This window comes from Aythya marila (genome assembly GCF_965140915.1).
Source record: "Aythya marila genome assembly, chromosome: 2".
Taxonomy (NCBI): domain Eukaryota; kingdom Metazoa; phylum Chordata; class Aves; order Anseriformes; family Anatidae; genus Aythya; species Aythya marila.
In genome coordinates, this window is record NC_139043.1 from 80,037,102 (window position 1) to 80,059,614 (window position 22,513).

Below are 22,513 nucleotides of genomic sequence, written 5' to 3' on the forward strand. Positions count from 1 at the left end.
CGCAAATTTCAACCACTTTCAGTGCCAGTGAAGGAACAGCTTGAGATTTCTCGTTGTATTCTACCAATGTTGAAAACCTATTACAAACGGAACGCTTCTTGATTAATTTTTCTTTTGAATTTAGGATGACTTCTCTATAGTAGATCATATCAATTCCAGCATCATCAGAACAACGTGCGCTTCCTTGAAGATTTCAGCTGTGTTTTGGGATAGCTGTATTTGAGCAAACCTAAATTCTTCTGTGCATTAGGAACCTCATAGCCATAGGATGCTCTATAGGTTATCCGTTAGGCTCCGTCTGGTAATTAAAGGAAGGTACCTGTGAACCACTGCAATTTATTCTGCTGCATCCTACAGGAGCATAAGGAAAATACAGATTCCTTTTCAAGTGGAAGATGCCTTTGCTTGAGGTTTTTCTGGTTGTGTGTTTTGGTGTTTTGCTGTTACCTCCTCGTCCCTGTCATATTCCTGGGAAAGGGCACTCTTCCCTGCAGCCTTAAGCCTTTTTATTACTTTAACCTTTCCAGACTGAGCTGAAGATGACCATTTTCTACTGCGAGCAGTACAAAAGGCACCGTCGTGGCTTTAATGTTAATGAAAGTGCCTTTTTGTGGAGAGAGAGGGATTGTCGTGGATATTAGAATGAAGTTGCCCAAGTAATAATTGCCTATACTTTAGCAATAGGTGTGCTTGCTGGTGTGTAATTAAGCACAGGAACTGTTGATGTGGTATGCTTCGGTTTAATAATCCAACTTTGAAAGAGCTTAATATATTTTTAGTTTATACCTAGAGGGCAAAACTGAGCAGCCTCCTTTTAGAATAAGTAAATAATGTTAAAAACCCTTTCAAATGCTTATTCCCTTCTCTGTTAATCCTCCCTCTCCTCCCCTCCTCCTCTGGAGTTCCACCACCCCTGTGAATAATGAATGAGCCTCAGGATTAAACTGTGTCTCCGTAGTGGACTCCTCGGTCCGCGTAGAGCAGCTAACCTAGTTTCAGTTCTGTGCAGCGCTGAGAGGTTTTTGCTTCTAATGGAAATATTTTTAAATCCTTTGACGTCCCACGTGACTTCCCTGTGGCATGCCTGACCCTTATTTGCTGCCGAGCAAGTTGCAACCAGCTGCAACTCATGCAAATCCATCTCATTCATTAGCAGACCTGAAAGGTCAGCGTGAATTCCCGTGCACTGAGGCGAGGCGGGGGAAGAGCCATCAATATTTTATCACTTTCTCTTCAGATCGATGACAAGGACGCACATACCTTTTGTGTCCTGATCGCTGGCCTTACGGGTTCCAGCCAGCTCATTTCTGAGTCCTGTGTCTCGAAGGCAGCTGTGACTGTTTTGCTGTTAGCTGGTAGGAGCAGTGCAGCCTGATTTCAGCGTGCTCACTGCAGGCTGGCAGCCACACATTTACTTCTGTATCACAAGTTCTCTAAGGCAGCCTTCTCTAAAACAAGGAGGGAGGAAGAGAGGTCTTAATTCTCTTGAAAAGACCTGGTCATGCCAGAGTTGGTTACTTAAGGCTAAATGGCCTTATTTTTCCGTTTCTTTGGGATTGCCTGTGTGAATTCTAGCTGTGGAGATGCTAACAGTATGCACCTTCCCACAAGTTCTGCAGTCACAAAACTCCCTAAAGGAACATGAGTCGGGAATCGTCTGTGTGCAGAATGTCACTGGCCAGAGTGGGCAGTGCCTCTTCTTCAGCAGGTCCTGCTCCCACCCTGGCAAGGAGCCTCTGAGGGAGAAAGAGTAACTTCATTTCTATGCGTCTTCAGTCCTTGCTGCTTGTAGTGGAGTTGCAGAAAATATTGACAAGGGCTTCTGCTAGGGGAAGGACACTCCGGATCTATAGAGAGAGCTGGCTTGCTTGCTGCATAGATCAGCAAGCATCTAACTTCTTTAATTTAATTGAACATTGGCTCTGTTTCTCTTTCAAACGTAAGAGGTAAATTACTGCTTGGGTCCCCGGCTGTGTTTTTTTGTGCGTGAATGGTATGTCTTCAGTTGTCCAAATATTCACAGAGAACTTCTTCGTATTTTGTAGATGTTTTCAGGCCTTCAGGTTAAAACAAACAAACAAAAACTCTCTGTATCCTAGCCAGTATTTAAAATACTGAAAAAATGGCTTTTTTTTTTTTTTTTTTTACCAGTGACTTTTTTTAGTCATTCGAAGGGCAGTTATGCTCTCATGCTTCACTGATAATGAGTTCAGAATTCATTTTTACGTGGAACAAATATGGAAATGATGTGGTTTGCTATTGCTGTTAGCTGTACGTACTTCTGTAGTAACATCAGCAGTATGAGGTTTTTATAAAAGGACAGAGGCATTTTGACATACTTATTTTGCTGCTGTTATGTTCATAGAAATGGGTTAACTTAAAAATGGGACCAGAAATGTTGCTTGTATAATACTAGACTTCTGCTCTTTCTGTCCATCATTGTGCACTTGCTGCTTTTGATCTTTATTTTAACTATCTTATAAATAGAAATTTTATTTATACTTTGAGACAACCTGCAGGATGTTTCACTGAACTCCCTTATGCAATGTTTCTTTGCAGCCTGAGGTTTCTTAATGCCTCTGCCAACAAACTGGAAATGCTTCCTCCAGCCACGCTTTCTGAAGAGACCCATAGCATCTTACAGGAGTTGTATCTGACCAATAACAACCTCACAGATAAATGTGTACCCTTGCTAACGGGCCATCCACACCTCAAAATCCTGCACATGGCCTACAATCGCCTACAGAGCTTCCCTGCAAGGTAAGTAACTGGTGTTACTGCCACTGGCCCACCAGTGGGCAACGTGAGATATTTTCACACTGAGAGCTAAGTTGCCCAGAAATCTGGCGGCGCAGGTTGTATTTTGAATGTAGTGATACTGCAGTGGGTGGATGCATCTGCTCTGCCCTGTTGCACATTGCTAACCCCCCCTGCGTTGCACAGTGTTTGTTGGTGCCTTCTGATTGCACTGGGAATTCGTTTCAAGTTGATGAATTCAGCATGGCTGCAGTATGCTTCTGAAGTCAGTCAAAGAGATCTGTTTTTCCCAGTTTGGTCACCTTGCTCGCACCTGATGGGCTTCTCCTTGCAGGAGATTTGTAAGCATAACAATCTGAAAATGTCCTTTGGCAGTGGACAAAGCAACACCAGGAAAAAAATCCTCTCGCTCCCGAAGGAGATTCTCCCTTGGCAGCAATTTAGATGAACTACTGTACTTTCAATTCACTCTGGTTTAATCAGAAATCTTTCAAGTGTAAGATGTGCTGTAAAGCTGATGGGGTACAACCTTGGAAAGGAGATGCCAATAAATAAAGGAAGAGACATCTCTGTCCTTGTGGGATGTTCCGAGCAACTGGGCTTCGGTGGCAAGGAGAGATGGAGAGGGGGAGGGAGGTGAATAAGGCAGTGGGGCTGAGCAGGGTGCCAGAAGGTGGAGGGGAAAATCTGGGATGAAGTGGAAAGCTAGGGTTGGAAGAAAGGAGGAAAGAGTGAAAGCGAGCTGGTAAGCAGAAAGAATGTAAGCAAAATAAGTCACTTTGAAAGTAGAATTAACAAAAATTGGCAGAAGCAGCACAGATCTGGGTTCCACAGCTGTCAGCATCTGATGGGAGGAGAGGTGGCAGGCACTGCTGTGAACAAGGGCCAAAGTCTGCCACTGTATTTTCTTAAAATCATGAAAGTGACTGCTCTTAACACCATTTCAAAATGAAACATGTATGCATATTAACAGCAAAATTCTCAAACTCTTGTAGTAAAATGGCCAAGCTGGAAGAGTTGGAGGAAATTGATATTAGTGGGAACAAACTGAAAGCCATTCCAACAACCATCATGAACTGTAGGCGCATGCACACTGTCATTGCTCATTCCAACTGCATCGAAGTCTTCCCAGAAGTCATGCAGCTTTCTGAAATAAAGGTAAGACATGAATGTGCTGTGAAAGACGCAAAGTAGTGCGTGCTTTTCCAATTCTGTTCTCCCCTCGGGTCAGTCATTGCTGCAGGATGGTATATTCTCAAAAATCGTGGGCACTGACAGCTGCTTTTTTGCCTGAGGTCGTGGGTAAAGCACTCGCCCCTGTGCTGCCTCATAGTGGAAGGGAGGAAGGTCCTCAAAATCTGATTTTACACTCACCTTCACCACATCCCATTTTCTTTGCCAAATAAGTGTTAATTGTCTTCCTGTGGCAGTCTCTTATGATACGACTTAAACATTTGCCAAGAGCTATATACAATTAACTCTTGCTGCCTCGGCAGTTGGTTAATTCCGTAGGAATGGACTTTGTTTTTAGCACGTGTTTAAAAACTGCTGAAGCTGCAAAATAGGATAGGCCTTGGGGACAGAGATAAATTCCAGGAGCGCAGGATTTGAGCAGTTAGGCAAGCTACTTCAGTTTTCCTAATTGCAGTCATATTTTGCACAACTGGAGGAACGCTTAATCCATTTCGGGTGTGTTACCAGAAATAATTCTGGGCTGTTCCTGACAGTTCTTTTTTGTGAGACACGTTCTTTGCTTGACCATGCCGAGAGCAATACTGCTTACCTTCTGTACGTCAAGTTTGTGTCCCTCCTGGCCACAACGCAGAATATTTCTGGTTGCATGCCATTTCCACTGCTTGGAGCTGGGAGATGGTTAACTCGTAGCGTACGAATCTTGTGGTGGAATCGAAAAAAATCTATCTTTCATTCCCTGAGTTTGAGAACTGATTACCTATTCATGGGATCAAAGCAGCTTGTGTGTCCTTCGCACACTCTGCAGAGTCAAAAGGCTAAGTTCCCAGACTGGTCTCTGTGCTGCAGTGTCTGGGGTCATGCAGAGCAGCAGGAGGAATACTTTTTTTGGACAGTGAGTACACGTAAAGATGAGCTTTGTGGTTCAGGCCAGGAAATCTCAAACAAACTTGTGGCTTTTTGAATACTCCTCCCTCTTCAGAACAATGGCCAGAGGAAACTGAGGGCCATTTAGAATCGATTAGAAGTAAAGCTTTTCTTCTTAGAGGAAGAATTGGGGTGGGGGAGTGAGGCTCTGCACAGTAAACATTTCTTTAAAATATGAGGGCATTTTTAACCAAAAAAAGGAGGATAATGTAAACATGTGATAAGGAATAACCATCTTTCTCCTTTTTGTTCTCACATCTTGGGGATAGTTGAATGTTTTTAAGAAGTAGCAGTATTCAGAGTGTCTCTCTGCTACAAAGCTTAGCAGAAAAATGTTCATGGAAGACCTGCTGTTTTACTCTTCCTAAGTTATTTAGTTCCTACAGTTATTTAGTTCTTTCTAGCGAAATAAAGAGGCGTGGATGTCGTCAACTGTTTTGCAACTAGAGAAATAGTGTGCATGCCTTCACCAGAGAGTGTAGTGCTCTAGGACTCCACCTTTGTGGATAGAAAATGCCTCGTCAGTACCCACGTCTGGTTTGGACTTAGGTGAAACTTAGGAGTTCGTACCGCTGCCAGATCCCTGTGCCGTAGCCTTGGTGGGCACAGGGCTGCTTCTGGCCTCTTGGAGATTTCTCTGGGTCAGGGCTTGGAGCTTGTGCAGCCCGGCTGTATGCATTACTAAGCATGACTGGAGATCCTCTTTGGATGTTTAAAAACATTCAAAATGTGCCAAAGCAAGGTAAGAAACTGGAGCTTGAGTTAGGGGTTTGGTAGTTTGGTGAAGAAGCTTGCTTGTAGCAAAGCGCAGAGTTGCATAGTCTCATGTTAATGATTGTCATACTTAATCATTAATCTTAATTGAGGTGGCATTCACATACTCTAAACTTCTTAGTAAACTGTTACCTGAGGTAATAGCTGCTCTGCTTTGTATTTAATTAGCCTGAGAGGCTGACACATTACATTTTTTGAGTCAGCAGTACTGGAACAGTTATGATGTTGTCTGAAATAATTTCAGGGGGAAAGCTAATATAAGAGATGATGCTTTTGTACTTAGAGTAACTTCAGGGTTTCCAAACACAAGGTCATTCCAGTGAAACAGTTCTCTAAGCTGATTTTACACACTACTGCTAAGGCTACAGAAGTTCTGTGGTGTTCCGTGCATTAAAAAGCCCAGCAAATATCCCTGAGATAACTTGATAAAACATTTTTATTTTTTTCCCTAAAATTGAATTTTGAAGAGGTTACCAGTTTGTGTACCTTCTTGTGTGTTAAAAGATGGTTGAGGGTACGAAGTGAACCAGGAAGATCTGGCAGCAGTAGCATCTCAAGGAGGAAGCTCTCAGTGTTTGATAGTTTCTCTGCTAGTTAGGTGAGTTTTGTTACGCCCACCTCCAGTCTCAGCTGGAGATAGCTCAAGCCTCTGTCAGCTACGGCCAGGACAGTTGCAACACCATAAATGCAGTGTGAGCAAGTGCTGAATATTAAGTTATGGCCAGCACCTGGGCTGTGTCCTGTGTGCAGTTGCATTTGTTCTTCTGGTGCTGCCCGGGTGGGGCTAGCCAGCTTACATTAAAATGACGCACAAGGAAATCAGGACCGGTTAGGAAATAGGTTTTCCTGCTTGCCTGGGGAGTAGAATAAGGACTAAATTTAACATAGATATGCAGAAAGTCCCTGCTAACCTATTCTTCAAGCAGCACAAATGAAATCTGAGAAACCCTGATCTGATGAATAAACTATTCCCTGGTACCAAGGGATCTGCTCTAGACTGTTGCTGCCTTCAGCATATCGGGCATCTCCTGAGAGCAATGAGACGATTTCACTGATTTTGGTACTCCTTATTCCAGCGTTCTCTTCCAACAAATTTGCAGTGGCACTGGGGTGTTGAACCCAGCAAGACCTGCTGCTGGCTTCGTTAATCTGAGAAGTAATTACCGCCGCTGTGGAAGCAGCAAGCAGTAGTGCAGGAGAAAAAAAACTCGCTGGCAGAAGTCTTCTGTTAAGCTGTCTACTGTTTAGTTTGTATGATGGATTTAAATTCTGATTTCTTTATCAGGCTTAGGTAATGTCAGCAGTTTGTTCTTCCTAGATAATGAGGCCTCGTAGCAGACAACTTTGGGGTTCAAGATGCGGTCGTTATCTGCATTGCATATATCTAATCAAGCGTTAGATTTTTCTTTTCCAAATTTTACCAGGTTATCTTATGTCTTCCTCCAGCTCAGGACCTGTTATCTTTGAATATACATAGAAAAATGCAAGTATCTTGCTTGTATCAATGGAAATTACGTATTGGTCAAAGCATGCAGCTAGAAAAGTTGTTCTCCCTTCCTCAACCTACCCTAAGGCTGAAAATAAGGAACTCCTTTCTGACGGGTGTGGGTATTTCTTCTGTCCTCAGTTAAATATCAAGCGGCGCATGCTCTATTTTTTTTTTCTTTTTTTTACTGTTTTTGGTATGTGATACACCTGTGGTCCTCTACTAGGGTTTGAAGAGTTGGTTCTGTTCTAAAATGCCATGGTTTTGTGTACTGACTTTCGTCCGGATATGCAGCTTTAACTATGTTTGGCTTGGGATTTTGTCACTCTAGGGCATTCTAGGGCACTCTAGCTTATTTGTGCTTAGCTGGAGGGTAGCCAGCATGTTTTTCTGCTGGTTTAATATCACATTTTTTTCTGAAATACTTCAGCTTTAGTTTTTTGTATTTTTTTTTTTACTTATTTTAATTCAGATTTAAATATGAATCCTTCTAAGATGATACAGATTAAAACCATGTTGAAGACTGCTCTGATATTTCTTTCCTTTTCCTCCTTCTACTCCTCCCTGCCCTATGCATTCATAAGTGCTTATTTTTGATACCCCTCAGTAAGCATCAAATTCCTGAGTGTGTTCATACTTACAGTATTTATATGGACTTCAGAGGAGGGACTGCTCTGATAGTGTCTTAGAATCCCTAGCCTCATTTTTCTGTTTCCTTTATCTGTTAAAAAGCTGGCAACTGTTTTCATTAGTAACTTTTTTCCTTTAATACTTTATTTGTTAATGAAAATAGTGACCATCTTTCTGTCTGCAAAGAGCAGACAAACCTTTCTGGTTTTACAGCATGATTACACCTGGCTAGAAATGGAAATGGGATGAACATATTTCTAGGTGTCCCAGACATCTGTGAAGAAGGCTTAATGCCAATGAAGAACCACTTACTTAAATGAGTAATTTTAGGTCTTGGCTGCAGGCTCCCTTATTCATGAAACGTGCATTGCTGCATTTAATCACAGTTTGATCTTAATGACATCTGAATTCTCTTGCTTATTTAGTTGCTTTCTTTTTGCAGTGCGTGGATCTAAGCTGCAACGAGCTGAGTGAAATCACATTGCCTGAAAACCTGCCTCCAAAACTGCAAGAGCTGGACCTGACTGGAAATCCCAGATTAGCCTTGGATCACAAAACCCTGGAGCTGCTGAAGTAAGTTAACTTACAGAGTAGAGGGGGTGCAGAATGACTCCTGTCATTAATATGTGACAATATACACAAGTGTCGTTTTCCTTAAGACACGTGACTCCTTGTTGACAGTGGATCAAACAATAAGACTGTAGTTCAGAAATTAACACTCAGCCTCATTAAGAGCATGACTAACCTACTTCAGTGCGGTTGCTTTCAGCTGTGACTCCTGAAGGGGTCTGTTGGGCCAGTTGGATCTCCTTTTTACCGCTGACATTAGATTCAACCAAAATGTTCCACTGTTGAGATGCCAATAGCTGCTTATTAAGTTTTTTTTCTTATTTTCATCTGTGAAATTTTTCTTACATTCATCTGTGAATTTCATTCACTATGATCCTTGTTACCTCTTCACATAACATTTTTTGTTATCCATCAAACCTCTCTCTGCTTTTGTCCTTTTTTTTTTTTTCTTTTTTTGCCTTATTAAAACCTGTCCTGAAGGTTTTGTCCTGTTTGTTTTCCTGCTCCATGGCTCAAGTGCCATCCGTAACTGAAATGCACCAAGCGTCTTCTGCTGCCTCCTGTAGTGTCTTGTGATATTGCTGCAGTAAAACAGATAATCTGTGGATAGAGGTGCTGCCTTAAGCCTTTCTTGTTTCCTGGAGAGAACTGCACCAGCTCTGAGTTTCATTCTGAGTCCCTTTGATGCTTAAATACTGAATGATTCCAAGAAGGGCTGACATCCTTCGAAGGGCTGAGCAGTTGCTTCATGTGGTTTGTCTCTAAATGGTTAAGATCCAGCACTGAAGTATTAAATCTCATCTGTTGTGACAGCAAGGGAATCTTGGCATGAGTTTGCTTTTAGCTTGAATCAATGGATATTATAAAATTTAAATGGAAATGGGAATAATGAGTTTTTACAGATAAAAAGCAAGAGTCTGTTTCACACCATACGAGGAGGACAAAAAATCAAGAGGGGTGTTTGTCTTTTTTAAGAGCTGCTGATTGTGTGTCTCCTTCCTGAAGAAGCAGTGTGTAATGCTGCTCTGATTTGTAGCGTGTGTCTTATATATATAAAATCAAAACTAACTGAGTGGCACCTGAGCTTAAAGTGAAAAAAGATCCGCTTTTCCTGTGTATGACCAGCAGACAAGGCAGGCAAACTAATCTCTTGCCCATTCAATATTCAGGCTTCATGTCTCATAGGAGTATTGTACAAATTTAAGTGATAAGTAGTAGAAGAATAGTGTGGCCCAGTGGCACACTGTATTTGCACTAACATTTCACAGAAAACTTTCTTCTTATTTTAAAAAAAAACAAACAAAAAAAAAAAAACAACACCATTGTACTTGTACAATTTCAGGTCTATTCTCATCCTTGTAAATTCTCTTTACAAGGGAAAACTTTACGTTCAGACGTATCAGGTGTCCTTCAGGACTTCTTAGTGGTTGTCTCTACTGATACACTACGGTGACTTCCACAGTGTGCTGCCACAACTGACTGTGAGGAAGGAGATGCTCCTTACATTTCCCTTTGTGGCAGGCACAAAAATACTTGTGCACTTGGTGCTTTTTATATCTTCCTCCTGCGTGTGAAAGGCAGCTCTCCATCTGTGCCCTGGCAGGATTTAAGCAGGTAGTAGGTTAATATGTAGCCTCTGTTCTGCTGAGAAGAGTCCTGTCATGCATGCTTGCTTTTTTCATATCTGTGGAGGTCTTACGGGAGGCTTGCATGCTGACGAGGATGTTGCCAAGTGATTTATAGGGTGTAAGAATTTCAGTAGCAATTATAATGAGAAAAGGAAAATCTGGGGTTGCTAGCTACTGTGATTTTTTTTAGGAAAGAGCATCTGGTTCCATTATAACATCATAAATGAGGAGGAAAGTAACCCATGCAGTACGGAAGCCCTAGCCCATCTTCCTTTTATAGGATGTGCTGCTGGATATCATGTTTCTGGGTGCTTGGTCTAGTAGTGTAACTGTACCACTGAGGAAGCTGAAGGCGATGTGTTGAGGTAGCTTTATTCACCACTGCTGGGAAGTGTTGAGACATCTCCGGGTCCTTGACCTGCCCAGGAACAAGGGGTCAGTCAACCCAGTTAAAAAAGAAACAGAAAAAACCCTTTTGATCCAAGTTCCTTTGCCCTGGAGGATAAACGCCTTGTACAAGAAGCCTGTGAAGAAAGTGTCTTTGCTTGTGTTTGCAGGATTTTGCATGACAAATTTAAAACCTCTGCTGCTTGAGAACAGATCCAGGTTTCCAGTTTGATTCAGACTTCTTTTGTAATGCTCTTGGTGAGGTGTCGTCTTTATATTTGTCTCACAGAGGGCTGCAAATCCAAGGGCTTGAAACACCAACGTTTCCAGCATGATTTATGTAATTTGTTTGTTTGTAATGTGCCCTCGCTGAGGTACGTCCTGACTATTAGCATGAAAAGAAATCAGTCTGGATGTGACAGTTCTTCAGGTTGTCTGAGGAAAGCTGTGAAATGCGGAAAAGACTTGATGGTGTGTTCAGGTCAGGTGGGGGGTTGCACGGAGGAAAAATGAATCCTTGGAGTGAGCAGTTAGACCTTTCTGCCCGTGTCCTTTTATGATTCATTCGGTTCATGAAAGGTTTGGGTGCCTTTGAAGTTCCTGCAGCGTGTGGGGAGCTTGCTTTCACTGCCTTTGGAAGAGAGCGGAGGGGAGCGCAGGGGAGGTCATCATAGCCCTGCTCTGGCGGGGAGAGAAGAGAAGCACATAAACAGATAGGGTTGGTCCCTTTTTAAGTCTTTGCTGTGCCGTGTGAGATATTTGAAATTCAGGCTAAAGGCTACGTTGGTAGTAAATTGGAGGGTAGAGGATCAAGGGCCTCGGCAAAAACTGGACTGCAAAATTGCAGAAGGGCTGCGCTCGCTGCCTGGACTGCAGGCCTGCTCTTGCAAGTCCGAGCAGCCCCAGGACAGGGCTGGTGTCTGACTCGTGGGCATTTTCTTGGAAGTCTGTTACTACATGTTGCTGTTTCTGAAGACTTTTTTTTTTTAATTTGGTGTGGCTCATGCAGTAGGTTTCATTTGAGTATAAAGAAAAGAGCCCAGAGACTTATTCCTAACATGGGTGGGAGGGAGATGTTAGAAAATCACTCCCCATACCGGCTTCCATCAAGTCGGTGACAAATTTGCCTTGTATTCCCCCTGGGCCAGGGTGGAAATAAATAGCTCAGGGGTGAGGGAAGGGAGAAGAAAAGCTGGGTAAGCAAAAGAGTGCAGCTGACACCCTCATAGAGGCTGTTATTTATTGCTTTTTTGTTCTTTGTGTACAGGCACATAAAAGTAAACCACTTTGGGTGTCCTGCTTTTGAATGTGTTGCTAAAGAACTGGAAGGAAGAAAAAAGCTTCTCTCTTTTCTATCTCTACGTTTTATGCTGGATCATGTCCATACGTTAATCCCGTGCACCTTTCCCTTTTGGTTTCTCCTTACAGCAATATCCGTTGTTTCAAGATCGACCAGCCCTCGGCTGGTGATGCTTCAGGAGCTCCAGCAGTGTGGAGTCATGGTTACACAGAAGCATCAGGAGTTAAGAACAAGTAAGACCTGGCGTTGGTTTCATTATACAAGCATCCTAGCAGCAGAGTGCGCCTCTATGCTGATACAAAGAAATCCTTTTTTTTTTTTTTTTTTTTTTTCCAGTGAAAGTTTGGGGAGGTTTTGGGCCTCACAAAGGCAGAGGCCATGCCATGACTCTATATTTGTATACTGGGCCCCTGCCTGGCTCTCAACTTTTTTCTTTGTTAGGAATGTTGCTAAGATACAAGTGTAACCGACACATTTTGTCTGTGCGAGCCTCCAGTGCTTGCAAAAGATCCGAGTGTTTAAAAGCATTTTCCTCTTTGCAAAGCTTCTTTATCTTCAGCTAAAGGATGTTTACCAAGCAAAGCGGAGATACTAAAGGAAGAGGCAGAATGGCCAAAACTCTGAATATTCATAGTATGGGGAGCTTCTGTGACTAAGGCAGCACTTGACAAATAATGTACCAAGAGTCTGCTAGTCTCTGTGCTGCTGGCAATGTGATGAATCTTTCTTTGTTCCCTAAATACCTCTTCAGAAATCCTCGGCTACCTAGGTTTCCCTAGCAAGTGCCAGCAAACTTTTGCTTACTGTTAAGTAATTTAACTCAGCTTTGGTCATCAGCACGTTCAATCGTAAAGATGGCTCTTGGAGGGGCAAGTGCCCCTCAGCTGCTGTTGTTATGGGCGTACTTTTCACCCCTAAGCTTGTTCCCCTTTCTCTACAAATAGATTTGTTCACACACTGAAAAAGGAGGAAGATTCCTTAGGGCTTGGCTTGAATTTCCAGCACAATTCTCTCCACGTTTTACACTGCTGGGTGGGCCTGACTCTTCTCCACAGCTCAGAAAGCATTTTTGAAGACCTTTGAACAGAGTTGGTTAAAACTGGCTCTCAGACCAGGCTGCACCTGTTGGTTTTTTTTTCCCTCAATAATATGAGAAGTCACTACTGGATAACAATCTTGATGTTCTCCTGCTTGCCCTTACCAGGCTGTGTGTGGCAGCACTCTCGGCCAATAACTTCTGCGACAACAGGGAGGCGCTTTATGGCGTGTTCGACGGTGACCGCAATGTGGAGGTGCCCTATCTGCTGCAGTGCACCATGAGTGACATCTTGGCAGAAGAGCTACAGAAGACAAAAAATGAAGAGGAATACATGATCAACACGTTCATCGTTATGCAGAGGTGAGTCTTGGATCTGAAGTGGTTTTTTTTAACCTCGTGTATGCTTCCTGGGCAGTCTGCTTTCAGGTTGGGCACTTGCTCTTTTCTTGCTTCAAAAATGGGAGTGGAGGGGGCAAGCCTTGGTATCTGGCAATTGCCTATTCTTTTATTGTTTGCTCTGTGAAAATTGCCCTCTGTTGCTTTCAGCTGTGAGAAGAAAAATCCCAATCCTTTCCCACCTATCTAAACAAACAAACAAAAATGTACTCAAAATCACTGAATGTTTTTGTCTGAGTGGTTTCACTCTTATCTGGTATCTTCTTTAAGTCTTATGACTTAGAATTTGCAGTAGCCAAGACAGCAGTGTAAATTTCTTGATCATCTTCTAAACTTCCCTTATTACTATTCCCTGCAAAGCCTGGGCTGATCCTTGCTGTTTTTTTTTTTTTTTTCTGTGCCAATTCAGGTTATTTAAGGCCACGCAAATGTTTAAAAATACATATTCTGGCTTCCTGAAAAATGTCTGTTTCATGTCATTCCTTTGACCTTAGAATACTATTTGTGCAAGACTCATCCAAAGAGATTGTGATACAATAGCTGTAAGTGTAATAGCAGCTATGTGTGGTGGTTTGGAGATCTGTGTCTATGCGTGCTGTTCTTGACAGAACAAGAAATTGTGCCTGGGGAGACACTGAGTGAGGAAGGAGTATGAAGGGAACTGAACGAAAGCGAACAGAGGTCAGGGAAACGAAGGAGAAAGCAAATAAGCAGCTCAGAGATGAAGGAAATAGATCAAGTTGAAAGTAGGATCACGAGTCGTTCAATGGCTGCAGCTTTGGAAAGGAAAATATTCCAACTCTGTTACTGGGAAAGAGAAGCATTAGGATGGTATTGAACCTTACACACACAAGAGGAAAAAAAAAAAAAGCCTATTTCCCATAATTACTTAGTGCCTTGGTTAGACTAGTAGCTGAGAAGAAGGTTGCCACATACTTAAAATCATCAAAAATGATATAAATTTACATATCTAAAGTACTGACTGTGTTGGCTGGTTTTTACTACTTGTGGACTTTCACAGGGATGTGGTATTCCTGGGAAAAAAACACACTGCATTTGAAGGGGAGTAGGAGGGGAGATTCAAGTCAAAATAAGCTAATCACTCCCTTGGAGAAACAGAAATAATACTCATTCTAGTTGCATGTAACCATTCCTTGAGGAATTACTACAGATACTGTGCGACATTCTTGAAGTGCCTTTAAAAAACAGAAAAGCATATTGAAGCCTTGGTACAAGTTGAGTTGTGCATTATTTCCACACCGTTTTGAATGAAAACTTCTCGCAAGCTATACCTAGCCTTAACATAAATTTTAGTAGCCCCTGTAATCAGCTTTCTGGTTGCTCTAGTCCTTAATTACTGTAGGAAGAGGCCCTGATAAACAAGAAACTGGGAATGACAGAATTTTCTTCACAGTCCCACTTCAAGTTAAACAAATAAAACGAATAGTATCAAAATAAGTGTACTTTCTAATGACAAGATTCTGAGAACTTCAGTTTCATGCATTTTTTTGCTTTTGTTTTTGCTGTGACCCCTGCTAAAACACCAAATTTAAATATTTCAAAGAACCCGTTTTACATGATAAATGAAAAGTCTGCCTTCTTTTAGTGGGATTAACAGCTACTGTGGGTTTTTTTGGTCATTGATACTTTAAAAGCATTATTCTGAAGGCATCACAAAACAATGAACCTCTAATGCCTATTTTTGCTCAAAACTGGAATTTCTAGAGTTAAAATTACTATTTGGAATAGTAAAAAATATTTAGCTGCAGGAGCCAAAGCTCTGTCTGGATAATATGACCCCCTTTTTAAGCCCTACCTGTACTCACTTAATAGCCTTCAATACTTCTCTAACCCTCTTTGCTTCCCTCCAGCTGACCTTTAAATCAGACTCCTTGAAGATGTAGAGAAAGAGCGCTGACTGTGTGACTCGTACAAGTGCAGAGATTTTTCTTTCTAAAATTGAGTAGATTTGAGTATCTGCATCTTGCTGTAAATAGCGCACTGCCTGAGAGTTGTACGTGATTACTCTGCAGCGTTGCTGTCGTGTTGCAGCCTTCAGTGAAGACGTTTGTTTCTGTCCCAGTGATCCGTCAGAGTCAATGCCCCGAGTGCTTGCAGTTGCAGAACAGCAGTTGTTTCTCCTTAGTACCCCTAACACTTGTTTTTCAATTAAAGAACAATCCTTGTTTTGTTTAAATTCCAGGAAACTTGGAACAGCTGGACAAAAACTTGGAGGCTCTGCTGTTCTTTGCCATATAAAACACGATCCCATGGACCCTGGCGGATGCTTCACGTTAACCTCAGCAAATGTGGGGAAGTGCCAAACTGTTCTCTGCCGGAATGGGAAACCTCTGTCTTTGTCCAGGTGTTACGCGATGAGTTGTGAGGAAGAGCTGAAGAGGATTAAGCAGCATAAGGCCATTATCACAGAGGTTAGAGAACTCAGACGTTGATGTGAAAGGAGGACTGCTGCAAGCTGCAGCTTCCTTTGAGGACGTTTGCATGGTGGTATATGAAATGACACATCTGTATTAGAAACCTCTGAGAGGTGCTGTTACCAGCATGGGTTCCAGAGTAGCACTTTTCCTTTCAAGGTGATTCATATCGTGCAATCAAGTTGTTTTTCCGTCCCATTACCAAGCTAGATTTTAGTTAGCTTCAGAGCCCGAGCAGCTGTGAGTGTGCTGTGATGAAACAGGAAAGCTGAGGCCCTCCTCCTGTTGTGGGGAGTAACTGCTGTGTTGGCGCTGTCATGAAGAGCCCCTCCAATCCAGGAAGATGAGGGCTGAGCACTCACGGTGCCGTCCTTCTCCTGGGAGACTTCTTAATCCCGGCAGGATGACTTTGCTGTCTGAGCTCCTGTGTTCTCAGAGCTGTCCTCTGGCAGACCGCTCTTGAAGAGAGCAGCTGCCCCGAAGGAAAACCCGTCCTCTGCTCAGCTGAAGGGCCACGAGAGAGGAGGAAGCTATTTGCTCCCTTCCTACAAGCTTAAAGCCACTGCTGTCAGCTGTGCTTTGCCTCGTGTGACACATGCATAGGAGCAGATAAATATTGTATCCCCTTAATGGGGGAGGAAAGGGCAGAATGCTCACTGCTCTACACCCGTGAGGAGGTTTGTCTGCGTGTAATAAATCGTGTGCCTATTAATCTTGCCAGGAGAAGGTGGTGATTGGAATCTCAAATGTGACAAGCTAGAAGGGAGTCACTCCAACATGGTGTGCATCACTGAGGCACGCTCGTTATGTTCTGCAAAGGAAGAGGGAAATTTCTGCACAAACTCTTAAGATGACTCACTGATTTCATGCATGTTGATGGCTTATCACTTCTGTCAGGCTCCTAATGGGGAAGTTAACAAGCCGACAAGGTTTTTTTCTTTTGAGTGGTTTTAAAGGGGAAGCTTTTTTTACTCTTGGTTTGCTTTTCTGTGGTTTTGTGGTTTTTTTGTTGGTTTTTTTTTTTTTTTTTTTTCTGTATAATAACCACTGCTGTCATCAGCTGGACCAAATGAGCATAAATCCTCACCTTTGTTGTTGGTCTCCAGCACACAATTAGTAGGCTGCAGCTATCCCCAGCAGGCTGACAGATAACCAGACCTGCTGTTTCAGATGCTTGCTCTGCTTATTCTGGCAGCACAGAATCTAACCAGGACAGGAGCCTGGGATTTGGATGTGCAGGGGATTTACTTCTCAAATATGCCCATTTTTACTGGTGTTTTCCCTTCAGATATTACTCCTCCTCCCCTTGGAAATGTCATATCTAAGTGGAAGCATAGTAAGTAATTGGGGCATGTAAAGCATTTCACTACAGTGCAGCTGACTGAGAAATGCAGACTTGCTCTCTGCTGCATTTGACTTGCATGCTTCATTTAAAGCCTTTTTTTTTTTTTTTAAATGAACTTTTGTTTCCAGAGTGATGAGCCAAGATGAAACCTACAATTGTTGCAGCTGCAAGAGAAGAGTCATAACTGCATGACCTGCCCCTATATCAAATGGGGCTGCGTGTGACTTTGCCCTGTATCAAGCCAGATATCGTGGGTGGAGGAGGGATAAGTCTGACTCATGGGTAAAACATTAGTCCAGTTGGCTCCCACAGCTGCAGAAGCAGAATAGATGCTTCTTTGTTGCAGGCTTCTGCTTTGTTGGTCTGGATAGGTGACGCTGATGACAAATCAGTAGGGTGTAGGAGGCTCAGGGCAAGACTGGAAACCAGCCATTGCCGTGTTCTAATCCCAGCTCTGTCACCTTCTTGCAAGCCACCTCTTTTCCATTTTCTTATCTGTAAATGGCTGTGTTTGGGGGTACTGCAGAACAGACGCTGGTAAAACACACGGAGGAGATGTGAGTGCCACGTGTCTTCGTCTGCGTTGTTTTCAGTTTTGCTTCCTCTCTCGTTTCAGGATGGCAAAGTGAATGGTGTGACGGATTCAACAAGAATCCTGGGGTACACCTTCCTCCACCCGAGCGTCGTGCCGCGTCCTCACGTCCAGTCCATCACCTTAACTCCGCAAGATGAGTTCTTCATCCTGGGGAGCAAGGGGCTGTGGGACAGCCTCTCGATGGACGAGGCAGTGGAAGCGGTCAGAAACGTGCCTGATGCGCTGGCAGCTGCGAAGAAGCTTTGCACTTTGGCCCAGAGTTACGGCTGCAACGACAGCATCAGCGCCGTTGTGGTGCAGCTCAACGTGACGGAGGACAGCTTCTGCTGCTGCGAGCTTAACGGCGTGCCGCCCCCCAGCCCCGGCATCTTCCCCCAGTCCGTCAACGTGGTCATCAAGGACAGGCCGGCGGATGCTCTCGGGATGCCGTCCTCGAGCAGCGGCATGGCCTCCGAGATCAGCAGCGAGATCTCCACCTCCGAGATGAGCAGCGAGGTGGGGTCCACGGCCTCCGACGAGCCTCCGCAGGTAGCCATGAACGAGAACAGCCCGGCCTACCCCGGGGAGCAGCGCTGCATGCTGCACCCCGTCTGCCTCTCCAACTCCTTCCAGCGCCAGCTCTCCAGCGCCACTTTCTCCAGCGCCTTCTCCGACAACGGCCTTGACAGCGACGACGAGGAGCCCATTGAGGGGGTGTTCACCAACGGCAGCCGCGTGGAGGTGGAGGTGGACATCCACTGCAGCCGAGCGAAGGAGAAGCAGCTCCTCCAAGTGCCTGCGGAAGCCAGCGATGAAGGTATCGTCATCAGTGCCAACGAGGATGAGCCCGGCCTTCCCAGGAAAGCTGAGTATTCTGCCACGGGCACGATAGGGCGCCGGCGGGGCAACGGCTCTGTGGCGCCGCAGGAGAGGAGCCATAACTTGATCGAAGTCGCAACGGATGCGCCTCTCAGAAAAACAGGGGGGTACTTTGCTGCTCCGGCACAGCCCGATCCGGACGACCAGTTCATCATCCCCCCAGAGCTCGAAGAAGAGGTCAAGGAGATCATGAAGCAGCACCAGGAGCAGCAGCAGCAGCAACAGCAGCAGCAGCAGCAGCGGCAGTATCAGATGGACCACCTGGCAGACTATTACGATACACCACTATGACCCACTCTACTGCTCGCAGTTCAACTAACAAACAAGGAGACTTGAGTGCGGGACCCAGTGGGCTCACGCTACAGCAGGGGTTTTCCTTCTCCTTTTCCTTTATACACTTCCTCTTCCGTATCCTGCCACTACAGATAACTGCGGCTTTTCAGTTTTCTTAGGTTTAATATTCATGGACTTTTCTTCTAGAGACGCTTTACCAGTAAAGTTTAAAATAGTTAATATTCCCTTAACATATCAAGTGTAAAAACAAAAAACAAAAACAAAAACAAAAAATAATAAAAATAATAAAAAGGTTTAATATATTGCTGAGAAACAGATGATGATGTAATATTTTTTAAAATGGCTTGTTTGTTTTGTTTGAAAAGCAGGGCAGTAGCCAGTGCTAAATGATTTAAGTAATATTGTAATACTGTATTTCTTTGAGAGAAAAGGCTTTTTTTGGTCTTGAAAATGATAGACATTTGTAGAATATGGAGACTAACTCCTAGGAGTTGCTTTACTCTTTCAGGTGACTTAAGTCACTGAGACTCACTAATTTTCTCTGAGAGAACAGTTGATTGGGAAACTACTGTAAATAGCTCAGTGTTGTATAGTGATGCTTACATGTTTTGTAGCCTTGGCATTAAGGACACAACCTGAAAAACTGACCTTTTTCTTAAGCAACTCTTTGGGCCATGGTCATTAAACATAATGGACTGAGTGACTGCGTACAAGTTAGCTAGAGTTTAGGTGGTATAGGCCATTGAAAGAAACCCACTTTTTCCTCTGGTCTCTTTCTTTCCTTCCTTTTGCAGACATGTTTTATTTGTGTTCCTTATTGCTGCCACAACCAGCATGATTGTATAGAGCTCATTTGCTGTAGAACATTTACATACCAAGAGTTATATTAAAGCCGAATGCACAAATGAACATGTCATAATTTTTGTTATAATAAATATGAAATTTACAAACAGTGTCTGCTTTTGTCTGACTAGCTGAGCAGCAGCTTTCAAACAGCTCGCTGTGGTTCATCAGCGTGCTGCAGTCTGCTTAAACTGCAAAGTGTTAAAACTTTTTCAACCTGGTGTGCATTTTTACAGTAACTGCAGAAGCTCACGTGTACTCCTAGAATTTTTAGTAAGCAGCTCACCCAATAGTTGCTCCAAATGTCAAATGCTCTTTAAAAGATGCTAAACACCGAGGAATTAACATACTTCTTTTCTTTCTTGGTATGAATTCAGCACTATTGATTTGCCCTTCACCATGGTATTGACAATGCCAGAAGATTGAAGAGGAGCGGTGCTCTGACTCCGCCACTGGGACCGAGTGGCTGAGGGTAGAAATGATGAGGGGATGATGTGGGCTAACAAAAGGGAGGAGAAAAACATTGGGTTTGGACAGAAGAGGAAAAAGGTAAAGAGAAGGTGGAAAAGTGAACTCAAAGCTACCTACATAAACTAAGACGTGGTTGAACATGTTAAACGAACACGAGCTTGATGGCAGCTTGACTTTGGTAGCAAAAGGGTGTGTTTTGCTCCTTCCTCTGGGAAGGGACCCACACCCTTTCTCAGTATTGCCTCCAACCAATTGCTTCATTTTCCTTGTCGGTCTCTAAAAAGCTGAATTAATGCCTGATTACCACAGTGTCCTGTTCCTTCATAACATTTGGTCTGTATTTTGGGAGCAGGCTATGGTAACAGGCAGTTGTCCTTACTCTGTTCCAGGATGCAACAACCAAGTCAGAGCAGGATTGTCATTGATAGGAGGTGCTGAGATTCTTCTGAAACAATAACAGCAGAGGAACAAACACAAAAATACATGGTTTGATAAATGCTTATAGTACAGCCTACTATAGAGCTATAGAAGATTGTATTGTAGTTTGAGCTTCAAAATACCTTCTTAAAAACTTATTTAATAACATAGAGGAAAAAAATGTTTTATTTGCAAGTAACTCAGGTGTTCCTTAGTAACAGTTTCTATATTTCTAATTTTATTGAATGATTCCTGTTTCCTTGGTGTCCATGGAAAGTGCTTTTTTTGGTCTTTTCAGTTGTTTTTTAGACTGAAGGTGATAATTAGCATGGACACCACCATGGCCTAGGCAAGTGATTACAAGTTTAGGGTTTCCTGAGCAAGCTGGAAATTTTTCTGTGTAGCACCTTGCTAGTAGAGGAGTAATCTTGCTGCAGCTGTGTCTTAATTCATACTAACATGCCTCTGGTACACTGAATTTGTGGTGCTTCTGGGGCATCATGTCATGTGAGCTAAAGTTTGTCCCCTTGCAGAGAAGTTACTGAGATTTCTCACTCCCTGCTGTACCCCTTCCTTGTTTGAAGAGGAATATATGAACATGGATGGGCTTCATAAAGACTTTTGTTTCCCCTCCTGGGCTCCCCATAGCGTGCTGAACTGGATCAGTAGGTTGACTGGCTGGGAGCGTCTTTAGAAAGGTTAGCATTTATTTTTAAACCAAGGGTAAAGGTTATTTTGTTCTGGCTTTAAACTGGGACTTGGAAAGCAAGGTATGGTTTTTGCAACTCGTGGCTTTTCTGGACATCTCTGTCCTTTCACAAAGGGCGTTAGCATGCTCTTATTTCGGGAGGACTGAAGCTAAAGTCATTGACTTCATTTTGGTGCATTACTATCAAACATGAGTTTATGATTAAGTGCATGGTATATTTTACACAATTTTGCCCAACCAGGAACTATCTGACTCAAAAAGACGTGGATTTGTTCGCAGAATTTGGCAGCTGTAGCAGGGGCAAAGGTTGGGGACTAAAAGGAAAGAAAAGCTTTCAACTGAAGAAAAAAAAAAAAAAGAGCCACCCTACCTTTATAATCCAACCTTTCATTTCCTTTGAAACTTGCTGATAGCCATATCTGCGACTAGCAGAAATGCATGAACAGGAGGAGGTAGATAGCTGGTGGCAGAAAATGAACGCATTTACATTGTTTCCTGGAAGATAACTTCAAATAGGAAGCTACGATGGGATTGAGGAGTAACTCAGCTGCTTGAACGCAAGCCTTTTTGGTGGCATAAAAGCTTTTTTTTACCTTGCTTTCTGCCATAGTGCTCTTACATAATGCATTTTGCTGTGCATGAGCAACCCATTGGCATTCTGCTTGTGCATTCAGAGCATGGCACAACCTCCTCATTGGTAACCAGTGCCGTAGTGTTGCTGCCTTCCTGTGGCTTATTGCTTTTAGAATGAGCCAAATGTCCGTGTAGTTCATCTCCCTCATTACCAGGATGCTGTCACGGTGCTGCTGCAATGCCCCATAAGCTACCTTTAAAGCATTTCCTTCCTAATGATCTCAGCCTGATCGCTAGCTGTCATGCTTTCAGCTCATACACATTTTTCTAGCAAACTGTATGTATGCATTTTCTGAGGTATAACTTTCACTTCGGAAGCCTGTCCAGGTGGGGGGTAAGTGTTATTGGAGCGTCACACCCACCTTTGGAAGTTATTCCTAAGAAGCTCCCTGGCAATCAGCTGTCCCTTGGTTATATTTAAGTAGTTAGCCTCTCTTGTGTTGAGAGGCACATTCCCTGAGTCACTTAATTTAGCCCCACCAAGGCAATGGTGGATAAGCCAAGACGAAGCAAAATCTGGGTTCTGACATTAATAACACTGGAGAACAGCAACATCCACCCATCCCTGTAAGAGGGTGTCTTTCCAGGTGCAGTTACAGAGAAGCACACACACACAGTGTCCCTTGGTCACCCTGTGCTTCTCGGCCTGCATCTCAGCACTGCTCGTGGATGGTGGCTTTTGGGTTCAGCCTTGCAAGTCCAGCTTGAAAATGCTCACTTGTGTAGGCTGGTTGGAGTAACTTAGTGACCAGCTTACAGATCAGGGCATGAATTATTTCTAGCAGAGCAAAGGGATTTAAAGGAGTAAACAAAACAGTAACTTCAGCC

The 22,513-nt window shown here is 43.4% G+C and overlaps 1 protein-coding gene across 1 annotated transcript in view; it reads left to right on the forward strand.

Moving 5' to 3' along the window:
- The window catches only part of PHLPP1 (PH domain and leucine rich repeat protein phosphatase 1), a 129,021-nt gene extending 109,456 nt beyond the window's left edge, over positions 1-19,565 (forward strand). The window contains exons 11-17 of the mRNA XM_082752596.1: positions 2,560-2,760; positions 3,753-3,915; positions 8,208-8,338; positions 11,779-11,883; positions 12,855-13,049; positions 15,289-15,517; positions 17,482-19,565. Of these exons, the coding sequence (XP_082608722.1) occupies positions 2,560-2,760; positions 3,753-3,915; positions 8,208-8,338; positions 11,779-11,883; positions 12,855-13,049; positions 15,289-15,517; positions 17,482-18,609 (2,152 nt within the window). The 3' untranslated portion in view covers positions 18,610-19,565. The remainder of the gene's footprint in view (positions 1-2,559; positions 2,761-3,752; positions 3,916-8,207; positions 8,339-11,778; positions 11,884-12,854; positions 13,050-15,288; positions 15,518-17,481) is intronic.
- Positions 19,566-22,513: the final 2,948 nt, after the last annotated feature.